At 41.3% G+C, this 15,563-nt stretch overlaps 1 protein-coding gene across 9 annotated transcripts in view; it reads right to left on the bottom strand.

Annotated features, from left to right (window-relative positions):
- Positions 1-15,563, bottom strand: part of Unc13c (unc-13 homolog C) — a 435,177-nt gene that overhangs the window by 178,687 nt on the left and 240,927 nt on the right. For all 9 annotated transcript variants that reach the window (XM_028865275.2, XM_028865283.2, XM_028865248.2 and 6 more), the window contains 3 exons: positions 13,043-13,199; positions 2,153-2,221; positions 354-443 (listed from right to left, as the gene is read on the bottom strand). In XM_028865275.2, coding sequence (XP_028721108.1) covers positions 354-443; positions 2,153-2,221; positions 13,043-13,199 — 316 coding nt within the window. The remainder of the gene's footprint in view (positions 1-353; positions 444-2,152; positions 2,222-13,042; positions 13,200-15,563) is intronic.

Here is a 15,563-nt window from a genome sequence, read left to right as displayed (position 1 = left end):
ACAGGAGTCAGCTCTTCTCCTGTAGTGAAAAGTTAGCAAACCATCCCTGTTAACACTTACAGGTAACTCTGCTTTCACTTATCATTCTTTGCAACTTTTTTAAAACGTGTCTTGTAACTAAGAAAGCATCTGTTAAGATAGATTTAATGTGAATTTAATTCTGACCCAATCAATCAGTGTGAAGTGACCAGGGCACTCGCCTCTTTGATAGACCCTGTGTTGGAAAAGTCACGTAGCCCGGGACTTCTGCTTGGAGTTAGACAGTGCTGGTCGGGGGCAGGATAAGCAAAGCTCTATCAAGGGACAAATGTGTTCTGATGTCACCAAGACATTGTGGGAATGAGATGAGATACCTTCATCCTGAAGAAGGTGATGCTGGTTAGCAGGTCCACAGTGGACTTCAGGTCCTGTAGTCTCTCACTGTTGCCGGCGGGAAAGTTTTCCTGGTTAAATAGGAAACAGGAGTGGGTAAAGTTGCTGATATTGGACCTCCAATGGGGAAATTAATAAACCAGGCTTACTGTGAAAAGAATTAAAAGCAGGAGGTAGGTCGTACCGAAGTTAGAAATATTCTAGAGTATTCTTAAACGTTCTTTTGAAAAAATGTTTTTATTACAGAACCTTCTGAAAGACAGAAGATTTAGAAATATTCTGCTATCCATCTTAGAGAGCCACACACTTTTATTCATCCTTAGGGTGCCATTTTCTCCAGTGGTATAGCCACTGATGAGATACTGTGCTCCAGTAAATAACCTCCCATCTACACTCAGACAAGAAACCCTAATTAAACTCAGTGGACCACGCACGAAATGAAGACGTGACTGTAGGAGGGGGCTTGTTGAGAAGAAGCGTTCCAGCAGGGGAGAGAGGGTGGTGAAAGCAAGTAATGGAGGGGTGAAAATGATTAAATTCATTGTGTCAGTGCATCAAACTCATACGATAAAAAGTTTTAAAAACATACTATGTAATCATTTTTGCAATGTTGAAGTGTTAATTCCTGCTTATAAAATATATTATTTTTCAAAGAAGGGAGGTTAGGATATATTTAAATCTTTTTATCTTTTTCCAAAGATGGCTGTAATTTTCAAAAATTACTTTGAATGTGGAACAGGTGATAAGATTCATTTTCAGTCACAAGGAAACTTCTGAAAGTAGAAAGTAAGATTGTATTTCAAGACCTGAAATATGATGAGTTTCAGATATGACTTTCTCCCTAGTGAGGTACATGGAGACAGGTCACTTAAAAATGCAGATATTTAGAATGCTGGAGGAAAAGCAAAGTGCCATCATGAAAATACCTGAAGGAACAATGGGTTTTAACCTTGAGAAATTTCTCATATTAACTGATGATTGTTTTCACTTAGGTTTTCCACAGTCATCAGAAAATCCCAAACTGAGTTCTGGATATTTCTTATGACCTTGAGCTGGCTTGGTGCCTAAATGATGGCAAATAAGTTGTGTTCAAGGCTCTTCTTACTCTGAAATAGCTTCTATAGCAGGCTGGCATGTTGATGATTGTCTTCTTGTAATGATGTTAATTCCAATATACAACTGGACCTTGACAAAATTCAGATTGAAATTCCCAGAAATAGGTAATGTAATTATCTATCTATCTATCTATCTATCTATCTATCTATCTATCTATCTATTTATCTATCTATCTATCTTCATCCATCTATATATCACCTATCAATTATTCATCAAGTATTAAGGGACTAATTAAAATGAATGCAGGAGATGCATATATGCAAATAAGAAAATATTCAAATAAACTGTTGATGAATATAAGGTATAAAAAAGGCATCTACAATTGTGATGATAGATGTTTTGTAACTAAATTTTCAAAATGAATTTTCAAAGTAAGGCTGGACCTTGAGTTCACTTGATAAATCCACTCAGGGCCACTTCACCAGATGGTTATTAAAAATTCCAAGATTGAGCTGTACACACACAAAGTATTGTTATTGTTAGGGTTTATGTGCACACAGAGTATGAGAACAACAAAGGCTGTCTTGAGGATTGCTTCCAATGTGTCAGACTCCAAATCAGCATGTTTACTTTTCCATTACAGGATGGGTAATGATATACTATGTGAGAAACCACCTAGAGCAAAGACAGTGATCTACCTTAAGGGAAATCATGCTGTACCTACCCTGTACTTCGACAGGTCAATCCTTAAAGAGTTATGCAGCTGGTCCAGTAGTTTTATGAATTTTTCCCTCTGTACCAAGAAAACACAAGACAGAGAGGTGGAAATAAGCAACCATCCTCGATGCAATCCCCTCAGCCATGAGAGACACTGTTCCCATTCTACAGAGACAGGGGGCATTGATGTCAGCAGCTGCCCAAAGTCACAGAAGTGCACAAACCACAGGACACAACAGTGGCCCAGACTCCTTCTCTGGGTCTCTGACACCATTCCTGCTCGTCATGGAAGTCACCCTATCCCTGTGAATGACAAGAAATGGTGCAGTTGTCCTACCAGAGTGACTGGAGTTATTCTGCAGAAAAATTAATTTCCATCATTTCTCTTTATAATGACTCACAGCACTGCAGTGTGTTAGCAGAAGAAAACACAGCTCACCCCTTGTATTAATTCTGCATATTACCATGGGCCCCCAGCAAATTATTGACAGATTTATTAATTTCTAACCATGGGAACAGAACATCTTGTGTGTGTGTATGTGTGTAAAAACAACAAAAAATCTGTTTTAAAATACATTTTCTATTGGGGAGCAAGCATAGACTGGGTAATCTGAAGGGACTGATTGCTTTTAAAGGACTTTATGATTTATCCATGCAAATACTATTACATTTGAGCCCTTACTTCCCACTGCTGCCAATGGGGCTGTGTCAGTATGGAACTGTGCTCTTCATGGAAGTATTTGGCTGGGGAGAGCATGGAGTTGTGTTAGTAAATACAAGGTTGGAATCAGATACAAACAAGGAGAAAACATCAAAGTCTCTCTCTCTCTCTCTCTCTCTCTCTCTCTCTCTCTCTCTAGGTGATGCCTTGATTTTGTTTTCTGTCACTGTGATAAAATAAATACCCGATAAAAAACAGCTTATGGAGAAAGCATTTATTTTAGTCAACAGTTCCAGGTTACAGTCTATCATTGCAAGAAAGTCCAGGTCACATGAAGTTTAAACAGCTGGCCATATCCACAGTCAAGAACAGAGCATACATGCTCAGCTTCCTTTCTCCTTTTCTTTTTCCAACGTCCATGATCCAGGGAATGGTGCTGCCTACTCTTAGACTGGGTCTTCCCATATCAGTTCATGTAATCAAGACAACCCTCCCTACAGACATGCCTTCAGTCAGCCTGATCTAGACTACCTCTCATTGAAATTCCTTTCCCAGCTGATTCTACCTTGTATTAAATTAGTAATTGGAACAAAACCATTGCAGGTAGTAGACTCTCCACTGTTCTGGCATTCAGTTTTGTCATAAAAGTATAAAACAACGAGTGGGTGCAGGAATGACTGGGAACAAGGCTTTCTGTCTACATCAGTAGTCTATAAATACCAAATTGCTTTTTGCAGGTTACTGGCAAAAGAGAATCTTTTCTTAATTTGGGAAATAGATCTATAGGGTATATAACGCTTACTCTTTGAAGCTGCTGATCTTAATGGAGTCACAGCTGAATAGAAACATAAGTTGAAGAATTTTGACCACTTTCCACTAGATTAAAGGTTCAGAATTTTCAGTGAAGTGCTGTTATCAGAATCACATGTTAGTGAACAAAGGTTAAGCACAGTCCCTAACTCCTGTGGAGAAAACATGGATGCAGAGCATATATAAACTTTGCCTCCCTTGCCGGGCAGTGGTGGTGCACGGCTTTAATCCCAGCACTCGGGAGGCAGAGCCAGGCGGATCTCTGTGAGTTCGAGACCAGCCTGGGCTACCAAGTGAGTCCCAGGAAAGGTGCAAAGCTACACAGAGAAACCCTGTCTCGAAAAACCAATAAATAAATAAATAAATAAATAAATAAATAAATAAATAAATAAATAAATAAATTTTGCCTCCCAGAAGTTTCTGAAGCAGGCGAAGATCATCTTGTCCAGCAAAGCTTCTGAGATATGCAGATGAGCTTAGCATCTTAGCTATTCTATTGCCTGTCTCAACCACATGTTCCTGGGGAGGCAGCAAGCCATGTTGCACTTTATTACTGTCCCCGCCATTTCCATCCATTTTTTATATGAAAAATAAAGATGAAAGAGTTGCTACAACAGGGAGTTCAGGGCCACAGTAAAGTTAATCACTCGGGTGACTCTAAACATCAATCTGATTCATGTCACATCTCGGGAAGCTGGGCCTGACCTCCGTGATTGGCACAAATCCTCAAGACAGCTGACCTGACTGTTGAACTGAGCCTTGCCCCAAATCACTGATCCCATTCCACTCAGCAGGGCTGGCTGAGCTGGTAGCTGCTCAGCATCTCTCTCTCCACTGCTTTTCAATAAGAGAATTTCATGTGGTGAATATGCCCAGCAAGAAATGCTCACCTACCCAGACTTCATTAGAGAACAGCCGTGCAGCGAGCATAGTCTTGGGCAATGAGACACACTGAGTTTATTAAGGAGAAAGAATTTGGTTTTCTTTTATTAATTAATTACTGATTGAAAAGACCCAAGAAACAATGCTTGGCAGGACCTGTTCATGTTACTAATATTTGATAAAGAATTCTTTTATTGAGTGCAGCTTTTAGTCTTATTTTTCTTTACTCTTAGTGATTCTCTTTAGTTGAGAAAGTCTAGATGATAAAGCCCAGTTTATACCTACAAGGTGAGAGACTAAGCAAATGAGAGAGCCATATGCTATTAGAATTCCCATGTCTGTCCTATCTATCCATATGTGTGCATGCACATATCTGTGTTTGAGTACATGTGTATACAGGCATGGGTGGAGGCCAGGAGACAACCTTGGGTGTCATTCATCATTCCTCATCACATGCCATTTTCCTTTTTTGAGATGGCATCTCTCACTAGCCTGGAACTCCCCAAGTGGACTAGGCTGGCTTGCAACAGCCCAAGAGATTCACCTATTTCTTCTTCCTTAATACTGGGTGTCTTAGTTACTTTTTCATGGCTGTGATAAGACACCATGACCAAGGCAAATTATAGAAGAGTTAATTGGGGGCTTACAGTTTAAGAGGGTGAGTCCATGACCACCATGGTGGGGAGCATGACAGCAGACAGGCATCTCATTGGATCATCTAAGATAACCATGAGGTGGAGAGAGAGAGAGAGAGAGAGAGAGAGAGAGAGAGAGAGAGAGAGAGAGAGAGAGCACATGCTAAATGGGAATGGTGTGGGTTTTTGAAACTTCAAAGCCTGTCTCTAGTAGCACACCTCCTACAAAAGACCATACCTTCTAATCCTTCTCAAAGAGTTCCACCAGCTGTAGACTAAGCATTCAAATGCATGAGGCCATGAGGGCCATTCCCATTCAAACCACCACACTGGATTACAAGCATGTGCCATCACACTTGACATCTTACACAGGTTCTAGGATCAAACTTAGGTCCTTGTGTTTTCAAGTCAAAGTACTTTACTGACTGAGCCATCTCTTCATCCCCTATCTATACTTTAAAAACATTACAACCCTGAGCTACACTACCTCAGTGTTCCTTGCCCCTAGGCTTAGGTTATGTATGGCAGAATCTTCTTTAGCTGGACTTATGTCTGTTGACATTCTATCTTTTGAGGATGATCAGAATTCTGACTGAAACAACTCTCAGATTTTTTCTCCCCACCCTGGTTTAGAGGGCTCTGCTGGAAATTTTACATGCAAGGAAGAAAGAAAAGTGGAGAGAAAAATCTGCTGGGCTTGTTGTCACAGACTCCCAAATCACATCTGATGAAACAAAATTAAAAGTGTTCTGTTGATTGAATTTTCAAAGAGATTCTTTAAACAGCAGGGACAGCTTGGGATGTAATTTTGTTTACTGTCTTTCTGTTTAACTACAGTGAGATGGCCTTTGAGACAGCTGAGGGGGTCTACTGTCTGCATGACATGATCTGAGGAATAAGTAAGAGGTAATAAGTAATAAGGTGATTAAAACATGTTCCTCCCAAGGGTCATGGCACAACATTGGTAACAGCCTCATTATTCAGCTCTTTAGTAGGTAAGAGCATACTTGTTTAGAAGGGAAATCATGATAACAATACTAGGTATTATCATTTATCAAAACTTCCAGTTTACTTAGATGGTTAAAGTACTAAGGCCAGTGGCCAGCAAGCTATCTGAAGAGACCTGGAGAGTAAATTTGCTTGACTTTGGGGATTCTTTAACTATTCCAATCTGTCACTGTGGCATGATAGCCTTTGATAGATGATATACCAGTGATTTAGACATGGGTATTTTTCAATAAAATTTTGTTGATGAATGGCAAAATTGTAATTTTATGTAATTCCCATGTATCACAAGATCATAATCTTCTTTTGTTTTTTAAATACCATTTAAATGCATAAAAATCACTCTTAACTCATGAACTGTGCAAAAACTAATAGGTGGATTGGACTGGACTCATAAGCAGAGGGAAGACTCAGGGAGGGGGAGTGGCTACCTCATGAGTGCATGTTTAGAAAGCCTCCCACCCCCTAGGATCCTGGGAATGGTGAGAAGAAAAGTTCCTGTTAGGAGTGGGTACCAGCCTCCACACATCCTCAACTTCTTTATCCACTTCCGATCTTACTATCTTGGTCACAGTGTGGTTGAACTTAGATGGAAACTGCTCAAGTTTCAGGGCCTTCACCTGCTTCAGCACCTCTTAGAGAGATCCTGACTATGTACTCATGTAATCTTAGGTTTATGAAGGAATGTCAGAAATAAAATAAGATAAAGAATATGCTGACATGGGCTGGCAATTTTTCCATACAGATCCTCAAAAACCAACCACTCAGGAAGAAGAGAAACATTCAAATAGAATGTTTAAGGGATATTAATAATTTTGTATAATTGTTAATCACAAAAATATAGTGGGGATGTCTTTGTATTTCTTATTGATTTGGGATTTCATCTTATGTCTGTCAGAACTGATAGGATAAAAAATACAAGTGACAGTTTATGCTAGAGAGGCTATGGAGCAAGGGGAACACTCCTCCATTGCTGGTGGGAGTGTAAACTTGTACAGCCTCTTTGGAAGTCAGTATGGTGGTTTCTCAGAAAACTGGGAATCAACCTATCACAAGGCCCAGGTATACCACTCTTGGGCATATACCCAAAGGATGCTCAATCATACAACAAGGACACTTGCTCAACTATGTTCATAGCGGCATTATTCGTAATAGCCAGAACCTGGAAACAATCTAGATGTCCCTCAACAGAGGAATGGATAAAGAAAATATGGTACATTTACACAATAGAGTATTATTCAACTGTTAAAAACAGGACACCAAGAAATTTGAGGGCAAATCGATTGAACTAGAAAAAATAAAGCTGAGTGACATAACCCAGACCGAGAAAGACAAACATGGTGTGTACTCACTCATGAGTGGATATTAGCTGTAAAATAATGGATGACTATGCTACAATCCACAGACCCAGAGAAACTGGGTAACAAGGAGGGTTCATGGGGGAGATACTCAGATCTCCCTAGGAAGAGGAAATAGAAGAGATTTTGTGAGTGGACTGAGGGCAGGTGAGGACGGGAACATGAGTGATCAGGTTGGGAGGCACAGAGGGAGAGAGGGCTGAGACCGACTGCTGGGGGACATTTCAGGATTGGGTAGAAGCTTGGTACAGGGGAATCTCCCAGGAGTCTACAGGGAGGACCCCAGTTTAGACTCCTAGCAATAGCAGATAATTAGCCTGAACTGGCCATCTCGTGTGACTACATTGGTCCCTGGCCCAAATGTCATCAGAGAAGCATCATCTAGCAGCTGATGGAGGCAGATGCAGAAACCCATAGCCAAACATTATGCAGAGTTTGGGAATCCTGTGGAGGAGAAGAAAGGAGTGTAGTAGCCAGAGAGGTCTTGGACACCACTGGAAGGCTCACATAGTCACCTAACTTGGGCTTTTTGGGGCTCACAGAGACTGAACTGACAACCAGGGAGTCTGCCTGGGACTGACTGAGGCACTCTGCATCTGTGTTAGAGTTGTGTAGCTTGGTCCTCCTGTGGGACTCCTAATAGTGGGAACAGGGGCTTTCTCTGACTCTTTTACTGGCTTTTGGGACCCTACTCCTCATACTGTAATTCATGGGGAGGTGCTTAGTCTTACTGTAACTTGATATGTCATGTTTTATTGATAGTCATAGGAGAGCTGCCCTTTCCTAGATGGAGATGGAAGAGGAGGGTTTTGGAGGGTGGGAGCGGGGGAGACAAGGCCGGGATGTAAATTAAAAGATGAATAAAGAAATTAAAAATTAAAAAAGAAGGAATTGTGAAGATAAACTCTAGATTAGAATTTAAAATCATGATCTACTCTTTGATATGAAAGAGTGAACAATCTTTCTTTCCTGTAAAAATATTTCAGAAATTTTGTCACACGAAGAAATGATCAAATAACATATAGTTGGGATCCATAGAAGAATTCTCTGTGGTGTAAAAGGCAGTGAATGGAAACATTCAGTTTCCTTTCCTGGAGTTTGTACTGCGGATGGTGTCTGTCAGAAATGTTAATTTTTCAATGAATTGCCTAGTGAACAACTTATATTCGTCTTAAAGAGTACCCTGTAAAGCAGTGTAAGTTTCCCAAACAAAAACTTAATTGCGTCTGTCCACACCACTGATTTGGTAAATTGTGAAGAAACAGTGACGGGGTGATCAAGAACACTGGCTCCTCTTGAGGAGGGTCTGTGTTTGGTTCCCAGCACCCATGTCCGGTGGCTCACCACCACCTGTGATTCCAGCCCTAGGGGATCTGACACCCTCTCTGGCCACACACACACACACACACACACACACACACACACACACACACACACACTTTAAAAATCTTTTTAAAAGGCAACAATCTAACAATCTTTTTCTAAGTAGTTTTCCCATTTATTCCCCCTTTGCCTCACACTTCATTTCCCTACTGACTAGACCTGGTATCACATTGCCACATCAGGGTCATCAGCACACTGGCCTTTCACTAGGCTGCTGCCTGGGGACCAGTACTGGGGTTCTCTCTCTCCTCTTTCCATCCTCTGCTGCCTGCAGCTCAGAGACTCAACACCAATGCTTTTCTCCTCTGAGCTCTCCTTCCATCAAGTTCCCATAATGATCTTAGTTTCTGCCTACCAGGTGTATGTGCTCTGGCTCCTGTATTTGGAAGCAGACATGCAATGTGCCCCCCCCCTTCTTGGTTTATTCCTGCAACCGATGAAGTTACAGTCACTTGTTTTCCAGTCTCTTGTCACCAGGGTGGGGATTTGGGAAAGACCCAACAGGATGGACACTGCCTTGTTTCTTACATTTCTGATGTTATGAAAGCTTATCTTGGAAATCAAGGCATTTGGAATTATCATGGAGGAGGCTCCTGAAGTCCTTCAGATGGTACTGCAAACACTTTTTTTGTTAAGTGCTTTTCTGCTTAAAGTTTCTAAATTGGTGTTTACATTGCAACTAAACCTATGTCAGGTGTATCCAGTCAATCTCTTCCTTCTGCAGCATTCACTGTACATAGGTCCTTCTCCATCAGAAATCCTGTGTCATACCCCATATTATATGTTATAATCCTATAACATACCCTGCATATTAAAAATACAGTCCAAATATCTTAGTGTCTATGAAAGTCCCCCAGTAATCCAATATCAGTCTTTAAACCCCTTGCCCTTTATTCTATCTGCTCTATTGAGTAGATAGACTGCCTTATGCATACCTTAAAAAAACATTCCTTTGTGTTTTAGATTTGTGTATTTGTGTATGTGCCTGTGAATGCAAGTGCCTGAGAAGGTCAGAGACATTGGATCCACTTGGAGCTGGATCCACCTGGAGCTGGAGTTATAGGCGATATGATTCACCCAACGTCTAACATGGCTAAACGGAACCTAACAGGTCTTTTGCTAGAGAAGTACATTCTTTTAACTGCTGGACCATCTCTCCAGACTTTTCCCACCCAAGATAGGGTTTCTCTGTGTAGCTCTGGCTGTCCTGGAACTAGCTCTATAGACCAGGCTTGCCTCAAACTCACAAAGAGTGCCTGCCTCTTCTCCAGACTCTTATGTACACTTTTCAATTTATTTTGTATCTTCAGTTTTCCTTCATAGTTACTAAATTTTCCTCGTATTTACTGAAATATCTCACTAAGTCCGTGGTTGTTTTCCTGGTACCTCTTGGACTTTGAACTTACTATCTATCATTCCTTTGTCAAGCTTCTAGGAACTTCTGATGACCATCAGTCTCCAAGAGTTTGTAAATATTCCATAAACTTCTGTGAGACTTAGTACATTTGAGAGTTATTTGTGTTTACTTTCCACACTTCTGTGATGATCCCATTGGAGTCTAAACCTCAGAGAGTCAAAGTCAAAGTGGATCTTTCTTCCCTTGGATCAGCTGCCACAGTAGCTGACAGGATTGCCAAATAAGCTGGAAGAACAAGTAGGCAACGAGATGAACAGGAGTGGGCTGGGGGTGGGGCTAAGTGCTATACACTTGCCTGGGGAGTGTAAGACTAGGAAAAAGACTTTCTCCTTTTTCTTTTCCTTTTTTCATTATTTTTTTTCAAGACAGAGTTTCTCCATGTAGCCCTGGCTGTCCTGGAAGTCTCTATATAGATCAGACTGGCCTTGAACTCAAGAGATCTGCCTGTCTCTGCCTTCTGAGTGCTGGGACTAAAGGTGTGTACCACCATGCCCAACTTGAAGAAAGCTTTTCAAATGCACTCTGAGAGCTTTGAAAAATCTAGGTTATACCTTAAAGAAGGTTAAAGAAGTGACTGTGTAACCGCCACTGTACCTGGAGTATCTCCTTTAGTCGTCAGGTGAATTAGAACTCCGGGCTCCAAAGTGGAGGCAGGAGATAGTAGAGTTGATATATTTGGTTTAGGAAACAAGATTATACTCCACAGTGAGAGAAAAATACACAACCACAAGTCTGACCTCCAATTAATCCAGTTATGGTTTGATCAAATGTTTCACTGTCTTTTGTTTCTATTCTACAGATGTTATTTGATTTACAAAATGAAGTTTGCTATAAGCACATTGTTACTGAGATGTGAAATGTGCCCAAACCAACATGTTTTCTTCTCTCTGGGTCAGTGTGAAGTAAGGGAGCATAGCGTCCAATTTTCCTCCAGGTGGCTTTTATGGCAGATGTTAATCACGTAACCGCATCTTCTCAGAGGCAGAAAGGCTCAGTGTTCTGCAGACCCGGCTTGTTCTCCACAGTGCACACAGGCAGAATAGAAGCAGAGCCATTTCATAACACAGCATGGTTTACATTATAGACAAAGCCCCAAGACAACAGGTTCTGTTTCCAAGGTGACGCCTTTATTGCAAAAGTCTCCTCTGGTCTGGAATTTGGCCATCACAGTATTTTGTTGAACTAGCTCCAGAATATTCTTTAGTCCCAGTTCCTGAAAAAGTTGATCTATCTAACAATAATGGTTGACAGGGTATTGCTTATATTGTAGGTAAGGAGGGACAAACCTTTCGTACCTCATATAATCCTCCTATTTTGTGTATTAGATTATGGATTCTTAAATCTCATTTGATCCTTACCTCAAATTTGAGAAGAATGTCATATTAAGACTCATTTTACTCTCTGAGGTTGAGGAACTGAGGTTAGGAATGCAAAGGAACTTGATGGCAGCCATCATCAAACCTGCTGTCCACAGGTTTATCCTGCTATCCTCTGGTACCCAGGTTTCTTTTGCTATCTTTTAAATATACTTGGTCTCTTCCTTGAAGAATGCCCCACACAATATATGCATGTTCCCCCTCTTGGAGGCAAAGGACAGAACCCAGTCCACCCAATAGCCTGTGTCTTTCTATGTGTAGTTCTTCAGTTGTTTTTATTATATGACACAAACCCCACATTTGATTTCTACAACAGTTGGGCCAATGAAAGTATCCTCAGTGAACCTGACTGGAAATATGGGGGAGACTGGAAAAGCAGGGAAGTACTAACTATGGTGTTTTAGGAAGCATTTTTTTTTTCAGTAAATTTTAGTCTTTCTGTGAAGAAGGAAAGGACATTGTTATACATGCCCGACAGCATCATTGACCATCACTGCTTCCTCCCAGGTTCTCTGGCTAGACTCCAGGAATCTGCCCTGTTTCCTCCCCAGTCCCTCAATGGCTCCATCCTCAGGCATAAAATCACCATTCTGCTGATTTTATGCTTGGAAAACTCTGGAATCTCCCCTTCTATTTCTGTCTTCACTAATCCCACCTCTTCCAACTTTACTGAGATGGCTGTTAATTTAAACCTCATTTCCACTTTGATCAGTATCAGTTATATCTCAATAAATATCAAATAGGCCTCTGAGAACCTCTGTGTTTTTTACTTTCCAGCACCCTCCCCTTCCTGATGCCTCTGGGTGCTGTCGGCAGGTGCCTGTGGGAAGGTGCAGATCTTCATAGATCCAACACTCTTTCCTTCCAGGGAGTATCAGTGAAGACAGCCACACACAGACTACCATGGGGCTCTATCTAAACAGAGTGAACCACAAATCTGTAAACATATAGCATGGCCTATAAAATTCCAGACCACTCTTACAAAATGTGTCTTCTGCTAGTACAAAACATCAATCCAGACACAGAAAATCAGTCAATGAGTCCTGCTGTCTGTCAAAGCTCTTCACTAAAATTATTTCAGACAAACCTTGAGTTGCAGGACTTAAGACTAAGTTACCTCTTGTTCCTCTGTAGTCAGATTCGGGAACTTTTTCTTCTTTGGTTAAATAAATATTCACATCCCTTTTCCCTAGGGTACTGGATCAGACTTCTCTTTTTCATGTTAGGCTATGGGGACACATTATATACTAGGTATAATTTAATGGGAGTAGGGTGGGAATGAAGAGAATATACGAGGTCTAAAGTCCCTTGAAAATCCAACAACCATAAACTAGTTGAAAATTTAGAGTTCCAAAAGTAATTAGACTTACCCCAAAGTTTGTAGCAGCAAAGCGATCAGAGGCAGAAACTTGCACATTAGTGGAGACAGTTGTGTGGGCATAGAAGGCGTTGATGTTCGCCAACAGGGCACTCATGACTGCAGGGACACCCGGGCACATGTACTTAGAAGACAGACACGAAAAGTGCCTGGAAAAACAAGACATACAGTGCTTTTAAAATGGAAACAAATCCACGTACAAGCCCATCTTCTCATGCCAGCGTTAAGCCATTCCTCATCTACATCTATGAAAAGGAGCAAAAGCTCCTGCAGTCTCTGACTGGAAGAGCAGACATGTTCAGCCTCTTAGGAATCTTGTATTCACACCTGTGACGTAGCTTAATTAGAATGTGACTTCTCGTGGGGTTAAAGACAGTTTCTTTAAACTGCATGGGTGCTAGGTGCTAGGTGCTAAAAGCCAAGGCCAGTTGCCAGCAAAGCTCAGCGTGCTGGAACAAGTGAGAACACAGGGTGACTCTCACACCCCACCCCGGCTTTCAGTTGTTTAAGAGCCTAACATGCCACCTTCCACCCAAATGCTCATTTGCTTCTGCTTGCTCCTCAGGTTGCCTTCTGTTTGCAGCAAGAGGCCCCACTTTCGCTCACACTGGTTCCCCTCGTCAGCTTCACCTGACTTGAGTGGCACTTCTGAAGTTGTCCAGGCTTCAAGGGCCTCTATCAGCCATTCTGTTCTCTAAGCACTTTGTTTACAGACAGGATTCAATTAGACAAACAACTGAATTATGCCAGTCCTGTACACAGAGGCTCTCAATGGAAACCTGGAATACTCGAATCGTTTACAACCCCCAAAGCATCAAGTAAGTGCTTTATCCTGTTCCCTCTCTCAAGGAAACCTGTCTCGTGTGAACTCCATCAAAAGACTGGCAAGCTGAAAGTGTAGCTTATGATAAACCTAAAAGATAAAACACACACAGCGGAGAAGAGTCTTCTTATGTAATTTGACCCCATTTGCTCAGCTATTTTAGTCATTTATCTCCCTCTTAGGCAATTCTGCATTATGTGTTACTGAATGCCAAGATGGGCTGTATGCACATGAAGGCATGTCATGAGTGGCATCCCGCAAAGCAATCCAGAAGCAGTTCTGAAAATTGTGGCCTTGTTTAGCTCACAGCTGGATTCCTACCTCCTCTTCCATGACACTAGCTAATGAAAGTAGGTTGAAGTTGTGGTCCTTGAGAATCAGAAGTGACAATTTATGTCCTAAGAGTTATATGATACCTGTCATTTAACCCTGGGAATATAAATGTACTTATGTTTTAAAATTATTATTTCTGAGCTTTTAAAATTTAATACACACCAAGAACACCACAAATGGGAGCCAGTGATATGGCTCAGTGGACAAGGGCACTAGCTGCCACACTTCACAAGCTGAGCTCCACACTGGACCTCATGTGGTGGAAGGAGAAAACTGATTGCTTTAAGTTGTCCTCTGACCTCCACATACATGCCCTGTGGCACACACATGATCCCCACACACATTTGTACACACTTATACCCCCCCCACAAAACAAATAAATAAAATGCAATTCAAAAATTTAAAATGAATAGTGCAGCAATGCAATATTATGAAAATATCTCTTACAAGACTGGAGCTTTGACTGGACCTCACAGACAGAATTAATAACATCTTGAAGTCACAGAAGACTAAAGACGGCTATACCACTGTGTACTCAGCCTGCTTGTTTAACCTGCTTTTAAGAGAACAATGCAACCCTCAACCTTACTTGCCTGGATTTCCCATGTAATCAGATTTTACAATGCAAGCTGACGCACAGCTGGAATCTTAAATTATGTGCTCTTCTGTGCCCCTGACCCAGAACAGTGCGCTTGTGCCATTTGCTAAAAGCAGCAAATCCCGAGGTTGAAAGCAATCTTCTACAATGAGCATCTTCTATAATGTTAAACACAACATTTCAATATGGGTTGATAGACAAGGACATTTGTAATACTGTTTGTCATCTGGGTCATTTGGGTGGCAGCTGGAGTCAGTGACTTCACCCCTTGTAAAAGAATTAAAGATTTCTATAAACTATCCCATCCCTCACCATGTGATGCTTGCTTTCTATGATGTTCAATAAAAAAGAGAGAGAGAAGAGGGCCTTTGTTAGGGACAGAAACACACAAACACACAGACACACAGACACAGACAGACAGGCAGTCACATGACACGTTTGCAGACAGACACACATGAACACACAGGGACAGTCACAGATAAAGGCACAAGGGCAGATTCACGAGACAGCCTTCAGGCAGGCAGGCACAAACTCAGACTCATGCAACAGAGTACAGAATATACAGGGAGCCTGAAGGAGATAATTCAAATCTGTACCCACTCTGGGCTAAATGACTCCAAGAGGAAGTGTTTCTATTTCTTTCCTTAATGCGAAGCCAATGCATTATTGGTGACTTGGAGTTAATCATTAATGCACTTAATCCACACAGAATACCACAAATGATATAAAAATTATTCCAGGAAGAAATTTTAAAACCTC

Source organism: Peromyscus leucopus, chromosome 14, assembly GCF_004664715.2.
Source record: "Peromyscus leucopus breed LL Stock chromosome 14, UCI_PerLeu_2.1, whole genome shotgun sequence".
Taxonomy (NCBI): Eukaryota; Metazoa; Chordata; class Mammalia; order Rodentia; family Cricetidae; genus Peromyscus; species Peromyscus leucopus.
Note: the sequence above shows the minus strand (reverse complement) of the source record. Positions and strands in the feature narration are given on the sequence as shown.